This window comes from Malaya genurostris, chromosome 2 (genome assembly GCF_030247185.1).
Source record: "Malaya genurostris strain Urasoe2022 chromosome 2, Malgen_1.1, whole genome shotgun sequence".
Lineage (NCBI taxonomy): Eukaryota > Metazoa > Arthropoda > Insecta > Diptera > Culicidae > Malaya > Malaya genurostris.
The window spans coordinates 87,488,106-87,510,887 of NC_080571.1; the positions used below are offsets into that span (position 1 = coordinate 87,488,106).

The 22,782-nt window shown below is 37.1% G+C and overlaps 1 protein-coding gene across 1 annotated transcript in view; it reads right to left on the minus strand.

The window, feature by feature from the left end:
* Positions 1-22,782, minus strand: part of LOC131428094 (T-box transcription factor TBX10) — a 78,895-nt gene that overhangs the window by 25,803 nt on the left and 30,310 nt on the right. Inside the window, exon 2 of the mRNA XM_058591756.1 lies at positions 12,510-13,041. Within this exon, the coding sequence (XP_058447739.1) occupies positions 12,510-13,041 (532 nt within the window). The remainder of the gene's footprint in view (positions 1-12,509; positions 13,042-22,782) is intronic.

Genomic DNA, 22,782 nt, shown 5'->3' on the forward strand with positions numbered 1-22,782 from the left:
ACGTTTGATTTTAGGAGATTTCAATTCGCACGGAATGATGTGGGGTTCCGTTTACAATGATAGCAGATCATCTCTAATATATAATATTTGCGACAATTTTAGCATGACGGTACTAAATATGGGTAGCATGACACGGATCCCAAGACCTCCTGCACGTCCAAGTGCATTAGATTTATCTCTTTGTTCGACTTCAATTCGACTAGATTGCACCTGGAAAGTATTTCCTGATTTACATGGTAGCGATCATTTACCAATCATCATCTCAATTAGCAGTAACAAAGGCATTGCTAATTCAGTTAATATTCCATATGATTTGACAAAAAATATTGACTGGATTAAATACCAAAGTAATATTTCAAGTGTCTTAACTTCAATGGAAGAGCTTCCCCCACTTGAAGAATATGACTTCCTCGTTTGTTCGATTCTGGAGGCCGCAGAACAAGCCCAAACCAAACGATTTCTTGGTCCATCGTCTAACAGAAGACCTCCAAATCCTTGGTGGGACAAAGAGTGCTCAGATGCTAAACACGCGAAACAAAATGCTTTCAAGACGTTTTTAAAACGAGGAGGAGGAACTCCTCAGAATTTTGAAAAATTCTTGGTTTTAGAAACCAAGTACAAGAACATACTTCGGGTTAAGAAATGCAGCTATTGGAGACATTTTGTGGAAGGTTTGTCAAGAGAAACCTCAATGAGCACTCTTTGGAATACGGCCAGACGAATGAGGAATCGTAACGTAGGAAATGAGAGTGAGGAGTACTCGAATCGATGGATATTTGATTTTGCGAGGAAAGTTTGTCCAGATTCCGTTCCTACGCATAGCATTGTTAAGGAGTCTTCTTCAAATGATGATTCCATTGATAGCCCCTTTTCAATGATGGAATTTTCCATAGCACTCATGTCTTGTAACAATAACGCTCCTGGATTGGACAGAATTAAATTCAACTTGGTGAAGAATCTGCCCGACCTCGCAAAAAGACGTTTGTTGGAATTGTTCAACAAGTTTCTTGAGCAAAATATTGTTCCACCTGACTGGAGACAAGTGAAAGTTATCGCCATTCAAAAGCCGGGGAAACCAGCTTCCAATCACAACTCATATAGACCCATTGCGATGTTGTCCTGCATCAGAAAATTGTTCGAAAAAATTATTCTACGACGTCTCGACACTTGGGTCGAGACGAACGGTTTGTTGTCAGATACTCAGTTTGGCTTCCGTAGAAATAAAGGGACGAATGATTGCCTTGCATTACTTTCGTCTGACATCCAAATTGCCTTCGCTCAAAAGCAACAAATGGCATCTGTATTTTTAGACATTAAAGGAGCATTTGATTCAGTTTCCATTGATGTTCTTTCAGACAAGCTCCACCAACATGGACTCCCAGCGGTTATAAATAATTATTTGCACAACCTTTTGTCAGAGAAACGCATGCATTTTTCACATGGCGATTTGGCAACAATCAGAATTAGCTACATGGGTCTCCCGCAAGGCTCATGCCTCAGTCCGCTCCTCTATAATTTTTACGTGAATGACATTGACAGCTGTCTAGTAACCCCATGTACACTAAGACAATTGGCAGATGATGGCGTGGTTTCAGTTACTGGATCCAAAGCTATTGATCTGCAAAAACCATTGCAAGATACCTTAGATAAATTGTCCGTTTGGGCTGTTCATCTTGGTATCGAATTCTCTGCGGAGAAAACAGAGCTGGTCGTCTTTTCAAAAAAGCATGATCCCGCGCAACTTCAGCTTCATATGATGGGAAGAATAATCGAACAGGTTTTGACTTTCAAATACCTCGGGGTGTGGTTTGATTCCAAATGCACGTGGGGAGGACACATTAGGTATCTGATAACGAAATGCCAACAAAGAGTAAATTTTCTTCGAACAATAACAGGGTCTTGGTGGGGTGCTCATCCGCAAGATCTAATAAAATTGTATCAGACAACGATACTTTCAGTGATGGAATATGGATGCGTTTGTTTTCGTTCCGCTGCAAATTCTCATATTATCAAACTTGAGCGAATTCAGTACCGTTGTTTGCGAATTGCTTTAGGCTGCATGCATTCGACACATACAATGAGTCTTGAAGTTCTGGCGGGAGTTCTTCCATTAAAAGATCGATTTTGGGAGCTTTCATCACGCCTGCTAATAAGATGTGATGTGCTGAATCCCATGGTAATTAATAATTTCGAACGACTAGTCGAGCTTCGATCTCAAACAAAATTCATGACAGTATATTTTAACCATATGTCACAGGAAATCAACCCTTCAAGATATATTCCTATCCGTGTCAGCCTCCTAAATGTACCTGACTCAACTTTATTTTTCGACACATCCATGCAGCGCGAAGTGCGTGGAATCCCGGACCACCTACGCTCTATGGAAATCCCAAAAATATTTTCAAGTAAGTTCAGGCATATTAACTCTGAGAAAATGTTTTACACGGACGGATCGCGAATGGAAGAAGCGACAGGGTTTGGTATGTTCAACAATAATGTTTCGGCCTCATTCAAGCTTCAAGAACCTGCATCTGTTTATATAGCAGAGTTAGCAGCAGTTCATTATAGCTTGAATGTAATCGTCACATTATCTCCAAACCATTATTTCCTCTTCACAGATAGTCTGAGTGCAATTGAAGCCATTCGCTCAAACGCTGCTGGCAAAAATGAACCGTTTTTCTTGGGTAAAATAAAACAGTGTCTGAACGACATATTGAATAATAATTATTTAATCACAATAGTTTGGGTTCCGGCTCATTGCTCCATTCCAGGCAATGAAAGAGCCGATATTTTAGCCAAACGTGGTGCTATTGAGGGTGAAATTTATGAGAGACCGATTGCTTTCAACGAATTCTATAGCGCGTCTCGCCAAAGAACACTTGCCAGCTGGCAAGCTTCTTGGGATAAAGATGATCTGGGTCGGTGGATGCACTCAATTATTCCTAAAATATCGACAAAGGCATGGTTCAGGGGACTGGATGTGAGTAGAGATTTCATTCGTGTGATGTCCAGACTCATGTCCAATCACTACACGTTAGATGCACATCTCCTTCGAATTGGACTTTCCGAGACTAATCATTGTGCTTGCGGCGAAGGTTACCGCGATATTGACCATGTTGTTTGGACATGCGTGGAGTTTCGTGATGTCAGATCTCAACTAATAAATTCCTTGCGTACCCAAGGTAGACTATCCAATGTCCCAGTTCGCGACATTCTTGCTTGTCGTGACCTTCCATACATGAAACTTCTTTATCATTTCATTAAATCCATTGGAGTTCCAATTTAAATTTTATTTTATGTTAAACTGTTTTCTCTTCCATGAGTTCAACCAATAGCCAACTATAGGATATTGAATATAAGTGGTGAACTGATACAAACAATCCTGAAATAGTTATAAGATCATGTACAAAATAAATGTATTTTATTTAATGTAATTTAAAATAGCAACTCGCTTGATAAAAACAGTGTTTAGATTAACTAATGAGTACCAACATACTAATATGATATTCGAAATGTATTAGGTTTAAACTACTATGTATTGTGGATGCCACGGCGAAGAAAAACTTATGTATATTGCCTATGAAATAAACGTATTTATGAAAAAAAAAAAATCACGTAGTTTCATTTATAAAAAATAGGGAAGTTTTTATTCTTTACGCGATAGTATTGCCATTTTTTCTTCAGTTTCCTCGAATAAGAGCTGTGAATCAAGACTTCCCGGGACTTCAATATAGGATATTGTTGAAACGTTCACTCGGGAAGTCAGTGAGTTTAGTGGTGCATCCGAGCATCTTGAAACCGGAACATACTGAGTCGGGCGCGAATAATACCAATACTGAAATTTTTACTAACAAATATCCTTCTCCCGTGACACTTGTGGAGTGCGCAGTAGTATATACGGCCTCTAGTAACAACAAGTGTTGGACTAACATCCCTTCCCATTCCTTAGACGATCTACGTTCGGGCCTGGCCGGCGCCGGTACTGATCAACGATTTCTGGGATTACCAGAAGATGTACATTGAGGGATGATTTACCAGTCCCAGGTCGGATCATCTAGAAACTCCCTGTACAATTTCAGCTAATTCCGATCAGTAACGGAGTAGCAACCAGGGGTGGTCGCTCAAGCTCAAGCTCAAGCTCAGATAAACTTTTCGAACATACCGGACTCGGTCACTTATTTATAGAGAAGAACTTCAATTAAAAATCTGGGTAATATCTATCAAACAGTTTTGGGATAAACTTATCAAATATTTTTGCTACTCTCATAAAGAAAGGTTATGCAATCAATGCAAAAAAACGATTTTTGAACCGAGTATCTTGGACCTTTCGACTGACGCACTGATGAGCCGAAGGCGAAACATAGAAACTTAAAAAAAACTCAAAGACAATTATTTTGAAGTATACCACAATATTATATATGAGAAGTATCTAAGTAAACATTGTAAACCATTTAAATGTAGTCTACATTTGCTTGAAGAAATAAATAAATAAACAAATAAATGAATATGAGTGATATGAAAAAATGCATCATTACACCACTAGAGAAATTGAAACAGGTATTTTCATTAAAGTTCAGAGAGAACAATAGTGATCGGCAAATATTGTTGTGTTTCTATGTTTTTAGAATATCCAAAGTATTGATAGATTCTCGGAACTAGACTCAACTACATAGAATAGATATTGATCAAATTTGAAAATTTTGGTTTAAAACCACACCCATCGAAAAAATCTTGTGATTTTACTTCTGACAAGATGCACATAAATGGAGCGTCGCAATACACGTAAATTTACTTTCAAAAATATGTACATGAAACTCATTGATATAAAAAGAACTCTTCGTTCGAATGACCGTAAGGTTAAAACCGAGGGTAAATAATAATAATAAGGGTTATTTTCAAGTCATCCAGCATGAATCATAATAAAAATCTTAGTGAATCATCGTCGAGTAGCAGTGCAATGTGAATGTTGTTTTTGATTAGGCTACTCTCGAAATGTATTCTCGGTATGTATGTATTGAAAAAACCGGGGATAAATAAACGATATAATAATAATAATGTATTGTATCGGTTTTCGCTCCTTGAAACAGCAATAGGAAATGGAGATTTTATACCACTCGGAGGCGATTTTATTTTCAGTTATTACATTTTATATTTGGCGAAAATATGAAAGCTCATGAAGAAAAGCTAACCATAATTCTTCCATGACTGCTTAGTGCAAACTTAAACAGTTCAACTTGCCATTCAGTAATAGCCGTTCAACCGAGAAGGTTGTGTATAGAAGCGTACAGTTTAATAACGCTGGTTGGTTTACACGCGTTAAATACGACAACGGTTGAACTACAGGTAGAAACCTGTTGGCAGCAGCCGTTAAAACGTATAGTCGTGCTGCATAAGAGAGCCCTAGTGCTGGGCCAAGCTGGTGAAGGAAACAACAAAGGGCGTTTCCCAAACTCTACCCAGGCCGCAATATACAGCCACAAGTGCTGAGCAGGAGAGTGCAAAGGCACATCGAAGAGGAAGAGTGCAAAGGCACATAGAAGCAGGAGAGTGCAAAGGCACACCGGTGCGAAGGCACTTCGGTGCAGAAGCATATCGGTGCGGAGCACTAGGAAGAAGGAGACAAGACAACTCGGTCTTTCCACTGCCATACAACACGCAGGTATACACCGGTGACCTGCGCTGGTTACAGCTGGCGAAGACGAAAGCAAATCGGAATTCGAGTGGTGCTGGATGTCAGTTAGCAGTAGCATCACATCATATTCTATCGCTACAGTGAGCTTCAGCATTGTATCAACGTCCAGATACATCCAACAAGAACATCTAGAGCAACGAGGATCTACACGGCAGTGCAACGGAGATAGACAACAATTTCAAGGTAGAAGTTTTTTCTTTTCCTTTTGATTGAGTACTGTGTAGTGTTGGTTTCAAATTTTATTTTAAAGTTTAGTTAAAAATTTTAATGTAATGGATGAATCCATGGACGTAAATCCTAGCATGAATCCGATACCCCCACGAACGAAAAAATATCAGGAGAGCTCTTCTGGGCCTTGGATAGTCTTTTTTAGACGTATATCAAAGCCATTAAACATTTTTCAAAGTAATAAAGGTTTGACATCACGATACTCTTCAATCAAAGAGATCATAAAAGTAAATAACGATAAAATTCGTGTTGTGGTAAATAATTTGAAACACGCGAATGATATTGTCTCTTCGGAACATTTCAATAAAGAGTATAAAGTTTACATACCCTCCAAAGATGTCGAAATTGACGGTGTTGTTACCGAAGTGAGTCTTTCGGTAGATGATTTACTCAAGCATGTTGTTGGTCGTTTCAAGAACTCTATGCTTGAGGGTGTGAAAATACTGGAGTGCAAACAACTGTACTCAGTAGTTCATGAAGAGGGAAAAAAAGTTTATCGCCCATCAGACTCGTTTCGAGTGACATTTGCCGGGTCTGCGTTGCCGTCCCATGTCTATGTCGATAAAATTCGCCTCCCTGTTCGGCTTTTTGTTCCAAATGTAATGAATTGTACGAACTGCAAAAAATTCGGCCACACAGCTACTTACTGTAGTAATAAACCAAAATGTATTAAGTGTGAAGGGCCTCATAAAGATAATGATTGCAACAAGGAAATTGAAAAATGTATTTATTGTGGGAATAGTCCTCATGATGATATTTCAGTATGCACTGCATTTAAAGTGCACAAAGACAAAATTAAGCTTTCTTTAAAAGCACGGTCTAAGCGCACATATGCAGAAATGCTTAAAACGGTCATTGATGTCCCCCCTTTGGAAACCGAAAACGGGTTTTCAAATCTAGAGGAACCAGAGGACTCTGACTCTGACGAAAATAGTGAAGGTAATTCGTTTATCACTACCCAAGGGTCAGTTAAGAGAAAGAAGTCTTCCTCCAAATTACCAAAAAAGACACCTAAAATTTCATCTTCAAAAAAAGATCCCCGTGTTAAACAAAAAAAGTCAAAACCAAAGACTGTGCCTCCTGGTTTGTCAAATTCACAAACCAATCCAGGATCTAGTACAGAAAAAGATAATAATCCAGTGGGCTCCATTTCACAGCCACCAACAGGATTACTGAAGTTTTCGGAAATTGTTGAATGGATTTTCTCAGCATTCAATATATCTGAACCCTTAAAGACCCTCATAATGGCATTCCTTCCAATAGCTAGAACCTTTTTGAAGCAGTTATCAGCTCAATGGCCAATTGTCTCAGGTTTTGTATCTTTTGATGGATAATTTATCACCCGTCGCAAATGATACAATCACTGTCCTGCAGTGGAATTGTCGAAGCATCATGCCAAAACTTGATTCATTTAAAATATTATTGCATAGTCAAAAATGTGATGTATTTGCTTTATGCGAAACATGGCTTACTTCAAACATAGCTTTAAATTTTAATGATTTTAACATTATACGTCTCGATAGAGACTCTCCGTATGGTGGAGTGCTTTTGGGAATTAAGAAATGCTATTCCTTTTATAGATTAAACATCCCTTCAACTTCTAGTATAGAAGTTGTTGCTTGCCAAATAAACATTAAAGGCAAAGATATTTGCATAGCTTCGGTTTATATTTCTCCAAAAGCACAAGTTGGACAGCAACAGCTTAATGAAATGGTTGAAGCCCTTCCTGCACCACGATTGATTCTGGGGGATTTAAATTCGCACGGTATTATGTGGGGTTCCGTTTACAATGATAGCAGATCATCTTTAATACAAAACATTTGTGACAATTTTAGCATGACGGTATTAAATATGGGTAGCATGACACGGATCCCAAGACCTCCTGCACGCCCAAGTGCATTAGATCTATCTCTTTGCTCAACATCAATTCGACTAGATTGCACCTGGAAAATACTGCCTGATTTACACGGTAGCGATCATTTACCAATCATCATCTCAATTAGCAGTAGCAATTGCATTGCTACTTCCGCTAGTATTCCATATGATTTGACAAAAAATATCGACTGGATTAAATACCAAAGTAGAATCTCTAGTATTTTGAATTCAATGGAAGAGCTCCCTCCACTTGAAGAATATGACTTCCTCGTTTGTTCGATTCTGGAGGCCGCAGAACAATCCCAAACTAAACGCTTTCCTGGGCCAACGACTAACAGAAGGCCTCCCAACCCCTGGTGGGACAAAGAGTGCTCAGAGGCTAAACTCGCCAAACAAAATGCTTGCAAGACGTTTCTAAAACGGGGAGGAGGAACTCCTCAGAATTTTGAAAAACTTATGGTTTTAGAAACCAAGTACAAGAGCATACTTCGAGCCAAAAAATGTAGCTATTGGAGACATTTTGTCGAAGGTTTGTCAAGAGATACCTCAATGAGCACTCTTTGGAACACGGCCAGACGAATGAGGAATCGTAACGTGGGCAATGAGAGTGATGAATACTCGAACCGATGGATATTTGACTTTGCTAGGAAAGTTTGCCCAGATTCTGTTCCTACGCAGAGCATTATACGGGAATCTCCTCCAAATAATGGCTTTATTAATAACCCATTTTCAATGATGGAATTTTCTATAGCACTCTTGTCTTGTAACAATAACGCTCCAGGGTTGGACAGAATTAAATTCAACTTGGTGAAGAATCTGCCCAACCTCGCAAAAAGACGTTTGTTGGAATTGTTCAACAAGTTTCTTGAGCAAAATATTGTTCCACCTGACTGGAGACAAGTGAAAGTTATCGCCATTCAAAAACCGGGGAAACCAGCTTCCAATCACAACTCATATAGACCCATTGCGATGTTGTCCTGCATCAGAAAATTGTTCGAAAAAATTATTCTACGACGTCTCGACACTTGGGTCGAGACGAACGGTTTGTTGTCAGATACTCAGTTTGGCTTCCGTAGAAATAAAGGGACGAATGATTGCCTTGCATTACTTTCGTCTGACATCCAAATTGCCTTCGCTCAAAAGCAACAAATGGCATCTGTATTTTTAGACATTAAAGGAGCATTTGATTCAGTTTCCATTGATGTTCTTTCAGACAAGCTTCACCAAAATGGACTCCCAGCGGTTATAAATAATTATTTGCACAACCTTTTGTCAGAGAAACACATGCATTTTTCACATGGCGATTTGGCAACACTCAGAAATAGTTACAGTCTCCCGCAAGGCTCATGCCTCAGTCCGCTCCTCTATAATTTTTACGTAAATGACATTGACAGCTGTCTAGTAACCCCATGTACACTAAGACAATTGGCAGATGATGGCGTGGTTTCAGTTACTGGACCCAAAGCTATTGATCTGCATAAACCATTGCAAGATACCCTAGATAACTTGTCCGATTGGGCTGTTCATCTTGGTATCGAATTCTCTGCGGAGAAAACAGAGTTAGTCGTCTTTTCAAGAAAGCATGATCCCGCGCAGCTTCAGCTCCATATGATGGGAAGAATGATCCAACAGGTTTTAACTTTTAAATACCTCGGGGTGTGGTTCGATTCCAAATGCACGTGGGGAGGACACATTAGGTTTCTGATAACAAAATGCCAACAAAGAGTAAATTTTCTTCGAACAATAACAGGATCTTGGTGGGGTGCTCATCCGGAAGATCTAATAAAATTGTATCAGACAACGATACTTTCAGTGATGGAATATGGATGCGTTTGCTTTCGTTCCGCTGCAAACTCTCATATTATCAAACTGGAGCGAATTCAGTATCGTTGTTTGCGAATTGCTTTAGGGTGCATGCATTCGACACATACAATGAGTCTTGAAGTTCTGGCGGGAGTTCTTCCATTAAAAGATCGATTTTGGGAGCTTTCATCACGCCTGCTAATAAGATGTGAGGTGCTGCATCCCATGGTAATTAATAATTTCGAACGACTAGTCGAGCTTCGATCTCAAACAAAATTCATGACAGTATATTTTAACCATATGTCACAGGAAATCAACCCTTCAAGATATATTCCTATCCGTGTCAGCCTCCTAAATGTCCCTGACTCAACTTTATTTTTCGATACATCCATGCAGCGCGAAGTGCGTGGAATCCCGGATCATCTACGTTCGACGGAAATCCCAAAAATATTTTCAAGTAAGTTCAGGCATATTGACTCTGAGAAAATGTTTTACACGGACGGATTGCGAATTGAAGAAGCGACAGGGTTTGGTATGTTCAACAATAATGTTTCGGCCTCATTTAGGCTTCAAGAACCTGCATCTGTTTATATAGCAGAGCTAGCAGCAGTTCATTATAGTTTGAGTGTAATCGTCACATTAATTCCAAACCATTATTTCCTCTTCACAGATAGTCTGAGTGCAATTGAAGCCATTCGCTCAAACATGACTGGCAAGACTGAACCGTTTTTCCTGGGCAAAATAAAACAGTGCCTGAACGACATATTGAACAATAATTATCTAATCACTATAGTCTGGGTCCCGGCTCATTGCTCCATTCCTGGCAATGAAAGAGCCGATATTTTAGCCAAACGTGGTGCTATTGAGGGTGAAATTTATGAGAGACCAATTGCTTTCAACGAATTCTATAGCTCGTCTCGCCAAAGAACACTTGCCAGCTGGCAAGCTTCTTAGGATAAAGATGATCTGGGTCGGTGGATGCACTCAATTATTCCGAAAATATCGACAAAGGCATGGTTCAGGGGACTGGATGTGAGTAGAGATTTCATTCGTGTGATGTCCAGACTCATGTCCAATCACTACACGTTAGATGCACATCTCCTTCGAATTGGGCTCTCCGAGACTAATCATTGTGCTTGTGGCGAAGGTTATCGAGATATTGATCATGTCGTTTGGACATGCGTGGAGTATCGTGATGTCAGATCTCAACTAATAAATTCTTTGCGTACCCAAGGTAGACTATCCAATATCCCAGTTCGAGACATTCTTGCTTGTCGTGACCTTTCATACATGAAACTTATTTATCATTTCATAAAGAAAACTGGAGTTTCAATTTAATAAAGGCCCCTTTCAAGACTTAGTTCTGATCCCAGCTGCGTCCATGAGTTCAACCAATAGCTAAATTAGAATAAAAATAATGTAATGATACAAACAAACTCGAAACAGTTTATGAAATTATTAACAAAATGTCTGAAAATAACAGCTTATTTTATAATTTATAGAAGTTAATCGTTTGGTTCAAATAATATTTCCGAGTAGATTTCATAATTAATGACGAGTTACCTAAGATGATATTTAAGTAATAAGAGAATATGTTTTAATAAATGCAAAACGTTGTGACTATGTTAGAATTAAATTAGGATAAGAATATTATGTAAAAGTGATGCTACGGCGAAGAAAAAATTATGTAAACTGCCTTAAGAAATAAACGTATTTATGAAAAAAAAAAAGTTCAACTTGAACCGCTAAGCAGACGTAAAGTTAATGCTAATTGCAAAACACTTTTTGTTGAACGGTTGAGTTTGCACTAAACAGTTCAATTTGAACTGCTCTGCACTAATGAGTCAAAGGCGACACTTAAAGAAAATAATAATAAGAATATTTTCGTGCATTACTCGACCATGTATATAATCTCATTTCGGTACTAACATGTGATTATGTATGTCATTTCGGTACTAACATGTGATTAGGGCATATCGTGCGATATGCCCTTTTGAAAGTTACTAAAAATAATGCTCATTACTCAAGTTTTAAACATGAAGTTCAAGCATATTGTGAACAATTTCGTAGATTGGGCTTCTATCTACGAGATTATATCGATTATTGTGTAAATGAAGGTTGTAGAGCCGAGTAATGAGCATTATATTTTGTAACATTCGCAAGGGCCTATCGTGCGATATGCCCTAATCACATGTTACTACCGATTTCTTGGATGTATTAATTTTTTTGTAGCACCGTGTAATTGGAATATCGTTGTCTAATACTGTCAATACATGATGAATATATGCGATTCTAATAAGTATAAGTCTGAATGCAATATAAAATAGAGAGGTTCAAGATTACAATTTTGAATGTCTTATTTCAATTCAGCCTTAGTAAAATTTGAAGAACAGTTCCAAGAATCCAAGAGAAAATTAGAAAGTTCGAGTCCTATCTTTTAGTTGAACTGTCTCTTTAACAGTCGTCGGTCATGCAATGTGGGATTAGGTTACCTGAAAAATTTATTTTTTGTGTGTGTATGAATTACGCAAAACTTTTTCATGCACGATGGACGGTTTTTCATTCAAGAATAGTTTAGTTAAAATCGTTTTAAATCATCCTTGAGATCTCACAAACGACATTCAGAATGAAAAAAAAACAGGAATAGTCATTGGGATTTTATGCCGCGTTATGTAGTACGTAATTTATTTCTTAGTTGGTCTATAAACTATTAAATATCCACAGTCAAAAGTCACCCAACCGTTGAACCGATCGTAACGAGCACCAATCTTTCAACGTCTCTAATGAGTCACTAGTTATGTCGCCATGATTATCTTAGCGATAATAATGATAAACAGTCGATAAATTTCGTATCAGTAGATAGTTGCATAACGATTCTATTTGAAAGTACTACTCTACTCTAGAAACTTACGTGTGAAAAGCGTATCGATACCGTTTATCATCCAGTGGAACAAAATCCATTATCATGAGATATTCCGCCGTCAGGTCCAGACCAACAACCTTCACCTGGAAGGTAGGGAACATTCGTCGACCAGCCTTGGTAACAATCATTTCGGTTCCCTGCTCGTGGAATTTGTCCCACAAATGTTTGCCCTCGAGCATTACCATGACGGTTGCAAGAGATTGATGATAAGATTTATCGTCGCCGGGGTTATTAGATTTTTTGCCCACATTAGACACTGGTTTACTGCCTGGTGCATTCGAAATATCCCCAGGACTGGCGGTTCCATTGGGGACACTGGAGCAGGTTTTACTTGATGGGCTATTCTCGGTTTCGATGAGATTTTTATTACTACTTAAGGTGTTGTTGTTGTTATTACTACTTTTACTGTTCTTAAAAACACTATCATTGCTATGAAGGTTATCACTATCACAATTAATGCTGAGTTGTTCGACCTGTTCCAGAGGGTTGTACTGGCCTTTATTTGCGTTTTGCAGACATGCTGAAAAGAAAAAAAGTTTGTTTGAATGCTAGTAGATATAAGTTTGATTTTCAAGAAGTTGTCGGTAATATATATTTTTTTAAATGAATGCAAAGAATTAACATATTCTACTCTAGGCGGACTGTTTGTAAAATCATATTTATTGTGTTTATTTCTATAACTGTAGCTCATAATTATGGAAAAAAGAAAAATAAATTTCTTAAAACGATGCAGTGCAACAGAAGCCAAAGTCAATACAATGAGCATATTGATTGATCTTGACGTGTAAAATAACGTTCGAGTGTTCCATTAAGAACTAAAACATTTGCAACAATCTTCAAACTGCTTAGTCCTAGAGTGTATATAATTAAGTTTACGTCAATATTAATTCTCCAGAGCCTTTCGTTTGTTCTTATCATAGTTGGATTGAACGACTTTGAACTGAGACACTACCGTTCTCGAAAATAGAACTATTGCTCATTCATTCTTTCACAAGAACTATTTCTTTTGAACCGTTGCCCATCTCTAGGCAGAATCTACCGCCACTTTAAGATCGGTGACAGTTACTAAATCTTGAATCGTTTGAACATCGTCGTCGTATCAAACAAGCCAACAGTAGCGGAAATTTTGAATGATGAAATTGAATCTGCCTTCGAACCACGAGAGGAACTCGCGATGTATCGTTATCGAGGTTCATGATCACGTTTCACCATCATGAACCAGTTTCTTCTAAGATACGTATTATTTTTACGAGCAGAGACTGCCTTCGAGTTTGGTGACTCATTGAAAAAGTTTGCATCCGTTATACTTAGACTACAACTTCTATTATATATGGATTATGTATAGCATATGCATATTATCTACACTGAGGTTTATGCGGTTTCTTTTAACGCGGATTTTTTACACGGATCCCCGAAGTTACGGAGCTTTTTTCACGGATTTCCAAAGTTACGCGTATTTTTTCAATGCGAATTTCCAAAGTCATGCGGTTACCTTGTTTTGTCCAAAAACTGCTCCAAGTGCCGAGAGCTGGTCTTATCCCGGATTTTGTTCAAGCCTTCTCTCTGACACTTTTTGAATTTTTTTCAAAAAAAATATTTTTCGATCTTACACTAGATCTCGACGTTTTATGGCTTTTCGAAGATATTTGGAAACAACAAAGAAATTCTATAATTTTGCTTTTTATTTTTAACGCGGACTTCCGAAGTAACGCAGTTTTTAAGCGTATCTTCCGTATAAATAAAGACTATGTGTATGTATCAGTTTTTAGAAATAAATAAATAAAAAAAATAAATCATGAATAAATACATAAATATGTAAATAAAGCACTAAATAAGTGAAGAAAAAATTAAATTGAAAAAAAAATTAAATTGAAAAAAACAATGAATAAATTATTAAATAAATAAATAAATGCATGAATAAATAAATTGTGACTTTTGAACGGTGTTCCAAAGAGCAGGGTGCCGATTCCAATCAGTTCGTCGAGATCGCGAAATATCTGTATGTTACAAAAATATGCAAAAATCATCATTTTAGCGATTTTTTTCAGAACTATCGCTCAACAAAATTAATTCAAGCGTTTTGCATCATTCGAAGCGCATTTTGTATTTTTTTCGTGAAAAAATATTGAGGAACAAGTCGGGGAAGATGTATTTTTGAGGACGCTTCTCAAAAATCATGATTTGCAATGTCCACTGTATCTCAGCGCAGATTAATCAGAAGTGAACAAATCATATCAGCATAGTTAGAGTAGAAGTTTTTCTAGACCCCAACGTTTCTGTTTGATATTTTTAAATTTTTTTTTGAATTTTTGGTGGTTTTTCAAAGTGAAAACTACGATTTTTCACGAAAAAAGCCGCCATGTTGTAGCTGTAAAACCTCCCCAAAGTAACAAACAACGAGAAGGGAAACGTTGGGGTCTGGTCTTTTTTATGTAGAAAGTATGTGCAAAATCTGACAAAAAAAAATTATGCAGTAGTTTTTGAATAATGATGGACACGTACTTTTAAAACCTGCTATCGAGAAAATCGTGTTTAAAGTATTTTGTCTATAAAATAAATGGAAACAATTTATTACTCAAGGGAGCCCGTAGGGTCTAACATTTTCAAAAAATCATATTTTTTCTTTTATAAATTGTTATAATGAGACATTTCAAGAATGTTTTGTTAAGCAAATCGAAGCAGAAATCTTGGGCCTGTGTTCCGAGCTCTCTCTTCTTCGCAGTATGAGATAAGCAAAGATAAAGGCCCATAACTTGCCGAGTTTTGTTTCGATAGGCTTGAAAATGCCACAAAATATTCAGAAAATAGAAAGAAAATAATAAATGATTTTTCAAAAGTGTTAGACCTCATCCGCCCCTTAATCGATCTTCATAAATTCGAATGGGAGATCCTATGATTGATTTTTTCGTATCGATTAGAGAGGTTTTAACCTTGAGGTCTTTCGCCTCTTCCGGCCAGAAAAACTTTTTGACCCTATATGCGGAGTTGGGAATCGAATCCAGACGTGAAAAACATCGACTTACCCATCACGCTATAAACGTACCCATTGATTTGTTTTTGATTTCATCTGGATCTGACTTTCGCATCCGAAACAACAAGAAGTATGTGTTGAAAAGCAGATATAAAATGAGGAAGTATTGAATGGTTTTATTTTATTTTATTTATATCATTTATTTATACCCGGGATGAACGGTTTTACAATCGCGCAGAATACTTCATAATTTCACTCATTCGGCTTCCAGTTCCAGAAATACAGGGTGATGAGTGAAAAAAATCAATTTCAATAGTGAAATGAAACTGGGAAGATAAGCTGATTCCTTAGAACTCTGCAAAATATTGTTATTGTTCATAGCTCTTGTTAATATATGACTGCACAAACTTACTTCGGCTACATCGGGGCCACAGATTCCTGTTCCCGGTTAATCGAAAGTAGTGGTTAAGAGCTCCAAAATGGAGCTCACTTCGTTTTCTCAGGGACAGTTTAAGTGATTTATCATACTTAGATTCAAATGAAAGGACTTGTGTTCTCAAATGAAATTTCTGTTTTTTTTCCGATAGACTAAATGTATAAAATTTCATTGCATCAATTAGGGTAATGATGCAAAACACATAAAGAAATTCTAGTTTTGGCTCGAAACTGTTTCAATTTGTAGGGAATGTCACTTGCTACCCGCACGAACCAACTTCAAATAAACCTTTACTTACTTTTTCCCCACGATGGCTTATTCACAAACTTTGATTCACATAAAAGATCTTGTGATCTATAGGTTGATCCCAAAGGTTGCTATTGAATTTTATCGATACAAAATATGAAAAAAGGCCTTTTTATGCTTCGATTTGTAAGTTATTTTAGTTGATGGCCAAACGAACCTCACTTTTGCTCTGCTCTGGTTCTGGAAGTACCGGAAATAGTGGTAAAAATTGTACTAAATTTGGCTCAAAACTGTTTCTATTTGTAGGTTATGCTTCCAAAGAAATGTATTTTCGTATTATATAAGGATAATAGTGATACGAAATAGAAATCATTAAACTACAAGGAGTATTAAAACTGGGGTGGCATTATGTATCTCGATTGAACTAAAATTTGATCGAATCGACCAAGTTTCGTATTATGGTTCTCGATTCAAACTTGATCATCGAGCCTCATTCGACTTTACTCGAAGAAGTATTAGATTATCGAGAAGTTTCGGTATTATGAAGCCAAAACAATCGACCGCTTATATGACTAAACTCGATAAGAAACGGTCGAAAGCTTTATTGCTATCGACTTTGAATTTTCGAATACGTTTCTTTACATTTAAAGGTAGTTATCGATAGCATCGTGGGTTTTCATAAAAATATTAGTGTTGATAATAGTTATTCTAATACGTCGTCTTATATATCATGATATATTTGGTGCGATTGGCATATTATGTTTGAGTCAGACTATTTAAAAGTCACAAGACTGTTTTGACAGATGAATGGTATTTATTAAATATAAAAAAGTAAGTCGAAACTAAACTATGTACAGTAACTGTAGTTTGTGATCAAATTTCTTGAACCGGGGACGGAAAACTGTACTCAAACGAATTGTGGAAGAAAGCGAAGGAAAGTGGATGAACTTTATTTAATTTAGACTTAATTCAGTGTTTGATTTATAATAATCAATTAATCAATGATCTTGAAATGAAATATAAAAATCGAAGAATTGAGATTGGGTGTTTTTTACACATCTGGGAAATTCTTAGTTTTCATGGGTGGATTTAGAGATATCATATTTGTCAGCTTGCCCAGATATTATCATTCAAATAATATTTGTTCATGTACAAACAATATAAAATTTTCAGTCGGTTTCACATCTCATCCAAGTCAGTCGATAAAACAAAACCGCTTACGTTTGGGACATAAGAAACCAAGTACAGTATTGTGTATAGTGAACAATAGAACGACCTCGAAATGAGTGAACCAAACGAACAAAAGCTACCGCCGACACGAAAGAATACAATTGTTGTTGGCTTCAGGCAGTGCAAAATTCGACCTTCAATACGAGAACTTTAAGGTTTGCTTAAGGAGCAAATGCATCTTGATATTAAACGCGTGTATTTACTTCAATGCAATAAGACAAATAATCTTATTTACATCCAGTTCTATAAAGAGTTAGATGCAATTAAATTCGAAAAGACAATAACAATGTGCACTATGTGGAGCACGAGAACATTAAGTACAACATTCCAGTATATATGGAAGATAGTGCTATAGAAGTGCGTGTGCATGTTCTTCCCTCAAGCGTCACCGATTCATATATTCGCAGAACTATGTCCAAATACGCAGAGATTCTCTCTATCGAAAAAGAAAAGTGGAAGAATTTTTTCCCCGATATTCTAAATGGCGTACGTTTATTACGCATACACTTGAAGAAAGCTATACCTTCTTATGTGACTTTCGGTCAGGATACGAGAATCTGTGCAAATCACTTGTTACCTATGACAATCAGATGGCCACATGTCAATATTGCCAAAAAGCTGTTCACTACGGTAAGCCATGTGATAAACTGGACAAGGAGACAACTACACCAAAGGACAACGGTGCTTCCTTCACACCAACCCCAAGCAACCCCAGTACACCTGTGACAGCCACCAACAACAATGACGCATCCCCCTCAACGAAACCATCAGTATCCCCTATAGAACAAAGTACACCAGCTGCAGTTAACAACTTACCATCCAACCAACTAGCAACTGCAAACAATGTACAACAAAGCGCATTTACAGCAACTATCAACGAAATCAACAACAATACCACCGATGCGGCAATGGATGACGAGACGTACTACGAACGAAGTGCCCCTCAATCCTTCCAGGAGAGAAATGGAAGCTCTCCCCCTAGAAAAAGGGTGACAACGAGATCCAACTCAAAAAAAAAAATATTTAAAAAATCGGCTCAATCGGTCACGTAAAGCTTGTACGCAAATAGGCCTCAATAAAAATATCTTTTAAATAAAAATATATATAAAATGTTATCTGAAATTTTCAAATATATTGGACAGTTATCAATCATACGCTTGATGATACTACGTGAATAATGTTTTTTTTTCATATTTGTAAGGTTTTATGGCTGTAATCGTTTAAACTAAAGTAAACTGAAATTGTTTTCCAAGCGCCTTCAAAATATATGGAATATGTCAAAAGCATCATCATCTTTCAATTTCATGATAAGCACGCAAATTTGACTCTTCATTAGTACCTAGATAGATTATAAATGCTGCAACTAATGGTTTGCTCCTAGCATACTACAATAAAAGCTGCAGAACCTAAAAGCCTTTGATTAAAACTACACATATGGACGACGTAAATTTCATTTGACTTGCAATAACACAATAGATTGTGTACAAGCATCGGCGTCTCAATTGATTTAAATTATTTCGTATTGAAGACAGTTTCCTTCTTTTCAGTGCTCGAACTGAATAAATGTAATCTAAAATATCGAACAATAATTTGAAGTTCCATTTTTTCGTGATTGCAATGTATATGGGTCTGTTTATTTTTATTTGACAATTCGAACCACACCAGTCGAAATCTAGTACCACCCTGTTTGAATCCCGATCAAGTGGTCGAAAGCGATACAGTTCAGCCGAATCGACTTTAAAAATAATCGTTTCGAGAAACTCGATTCGAGATGCATAATGTCAGCCCTGGTTTTTGTCTCTCTCATAATGCAAGGTTATGTAATTAAAGATCCATATGAGAGACTCTAGAGTCATAGGCTGTTATTGCGAATTATATTTGACGGCAACTTCCGGTATATGACACTAAAAAAATCTTACAGAATCCTTTCAACTAGCCATTTAATTCTTGGATTGTACCGGTCTGGTTGAAAAACGGACAAAAATTTTGATTTCGGATATTTCGGATCCCAATTTCCGGTTCCGGAAGTACCGGAAATAGTGATCACAAATAATCAAAAAGAAGAATAGGAATCCTGTAGTAACGGATTCAGGAGTCGGGCCAGATAATATTGAAGAGATGCCAATGAGACTACAAGATCTTCCATTTAAATCTAGGCTTGTAGAAATCCTCCCATAATTGAGAAATCGATGGGAGTTCTATGCCGAAGTATTCTGACCCCTAATTATAGGTGCTTTCGAAACCGGATGCCAGAATTATCTATGGGAGAAATGTGTTTTTTCGGCCTTGATTTAACAAGAAATCTACGAACAATAAAATTGACTGGATTTTCATACTTTTCACTTCTTCACTGCTGAAAATACAGACTTGAAACGGACAAGTTGAACACTTATCAATCTGTAATTTTCAAACCGGAAGCCAGATCCGGCTAAAATCCAGTAGCAGCATATGAACCATTACATTTTTGATTCAGATCTTAGTATGTGAAAATTGGGTCAGCTATCGAAACGGGTGTCGGCGATAATGTGGAGAGACTGAAAAGAAAATGCTTCGATAATTACGTATGGCGACTGGCTATATGTAATTATCGAAGGCTATATTACTATTATTAACATTTGTTACCGTGAAATCTGCTATCTCCGTTCGATGTATAAACCTAAAGGGTAAGAGTTTTGTAAGGTGGTTAGGTTAATTGTTACCCAATATTGCATTACATTGCAAGGCATTTGAATCAGTTTTGATACCAGTTTTTCAATGGGTACTGTTACCACACTCTACTCTATCGTTCCAGCTACCAAGTTTCAGAACAGATTTAATCTCTATGTCATCACACAATTAATTATGAATTCACAAACACAAACAGAGTTTAGTAGGATTTTTCTAAGTATAGGCAGTTTCTTACTTTGACATCGCAAAGACTTCTACCATTTTTCATCATATTTTTTTTTCAAGGTGCCCGATACAAATGAAGATTAATTATTTGACACTCGGCTAAGTGGGCGTAATATCCGGAGCAGTCGATTAGTATGCGTCATTGATCCGCAAATAGAAGAAAACTTGCCGTTTAACATTGACAATGCGCTACACTATTTCCGAGAGTATCGTTTTGCTTGTTCCTTTGCGCACAGCGTGAACAAAAGTACATACGCTGGAATGAAAACAATTTTGTCGAATTAGTTCTTGTCTTGCTGCCAGTAATTTATCAAACTGGAGCAGGCTAAGAGTGGAAAGTCACATAAATGATTCATGGAATGGCAGTCAAAGCGGGAAGCAGGCGATGAACATGTGGAAAAAATAAACCTTCAAGGAAACACGGAATCCAGCTGTTTTAAGACCCCCGTTCAACCACACCGCGTTAGCATGAAGTACCCAACGTTTCACCAATTTTGCATAGAATGGATCGCATAAGGTGCCGCAGATCTGTCAGTAAGCTTCATTCAGATCGAAACCAGTAGAAATTAGATTTCTATTTTTACAATTAAGCTAATTTGACCGGAATAGACGTCCATCCGAATCGGACGACTGATACGCGTTCATGAAAGCAACATTTTAGGGGCTCCTAATTGGAGGATGATGTTCGGAAAAAATTGCACGATGCAGCACGAGAACTGTGAATGAAAATTGCACTCGAGTGGAAAACGAGACCGTTTGCACCGTACAAAAGGAGGTACACAAACCAGAATTAAACAATTAGTTCAGCTCAATTTATGTCGGCTGTCGCACTCAAATGAAATGGCGATAATTTAAAATTAACAAGAAATAAATCTCGTCTCATCACCGACGACCGGGCACACGAAACTGCGGCGGTTGTGTTCTTGACTTAGAATGACTAACGGCGTTTTGCATCACTTGATTGCAATTAAAAGATGTTACTGCGTGTACTGGGGTTGACTGGTGACAGTAAAGTGTCGTAAAAAGGTGGTTGTAGTAGCTACTCATAAACTGTAATGAAATCATCAGTGGAAATGAATTATTGCTGTTTGCTGGGAAACACATTTCTAATTTATGAAATATTCTACCACGTCATTTAAGTGATCCTTGGAACATTGATCCATCAAATCTAACTGGTACTAGTGATGCTTGAACTTTGACATAAATAGTTGTATTAGAAGGATTAAAGTAATAAATCGAAATATAAATCTTCCCTGATTAAGGTCGCCTGAGTACTGACTAGGAGCTTCGTGGTGTTTTATTATATGGAATGATTGAAACATTTCAGACAGTGTGATAGTTTTTAATTGCATCGTATTTAAGTCTTCTTCTATTAAGTATAAGTCTGTTTTCTTTTGCTTTCAATAAAATTTTGTCTCGTTTAATATGCCTGACGATGGTAGTGATTGTAACTAATTGAATTGAATATAAAAATCTGTTCTAGTTATTTCGTTGCTCACTTCCTTTCAATTAGTGTTAAGTCGACCCAGGAAACCATAAGTTATTGATAATAGTAGTAAAACAGCCTTCGATCGAAGTAAATAGTAAACAACGTTTTGGTGTTGCAATGCTACACAGAACAGTAAATAATTCACGTAATTGTAAACAATTTAAATAAGCAATTACGCAAATCACATAAACATAGACGTCAAATTATTGCTTTTCTCAAGTATGGAGCAATATCAGTTATTAGCCGCAGAAAATGTGCCAAAATCGTTTGTTTTGCACGGATAGACGGATTTTAAATAAGGGCGATTTGTTGCATGCACTTCTTTCAAATAATTTCAACTCAGATATTAATAATCGCATAGGAAACCAGTTTTAATCCATCTAGTGGTGTAATGATGCCTTTCTCATATAACTCATGTTCCAAAATTATGACTAAGGGATTCTTCATTAAACTTTTTTTTTATTCTTGAATAAGAACAAAAATGTTTGTTTGAGCATACGCTAGCTTAACTTTTCAAATTTAAAAAAGTTTAGTCAATTCTTCGTTTTCTTTTGCATTTTTGCACATTAGTAGTCCATGAGACTAGAAAACTTTTCGTTATTAAATTAGTAGAAAAACCCTTTTTTGACCACTATTTCCGGGGTTCCGGAACCAGGAACTAAAAACCGGCATTGCTAAAATCAGTTCATTCAACCAGCAACTAACACAACCTATAAATTGAAACAATTTTGAACCAAATTTGAAAGATTTTTTTTTGCAATATCGCTCTAGACATATATTTGGACCTATAATACCTTTCAGTTGAATCTAAGCTTGTAAAAATCATTTCAGCCGTTTCTGAGCAATTGGAGTGATATCCGTCTTTGAGTACACGATCACTTTTTTCGGTACTTCCGGAACCTGGAGCGAAGTTCCGGTATACCTAAAATCAGAGTATTTAGTCATCAACTAACCAAACCTGTTCAATTGAAGAATTATACGACTAGTTAAAGATATT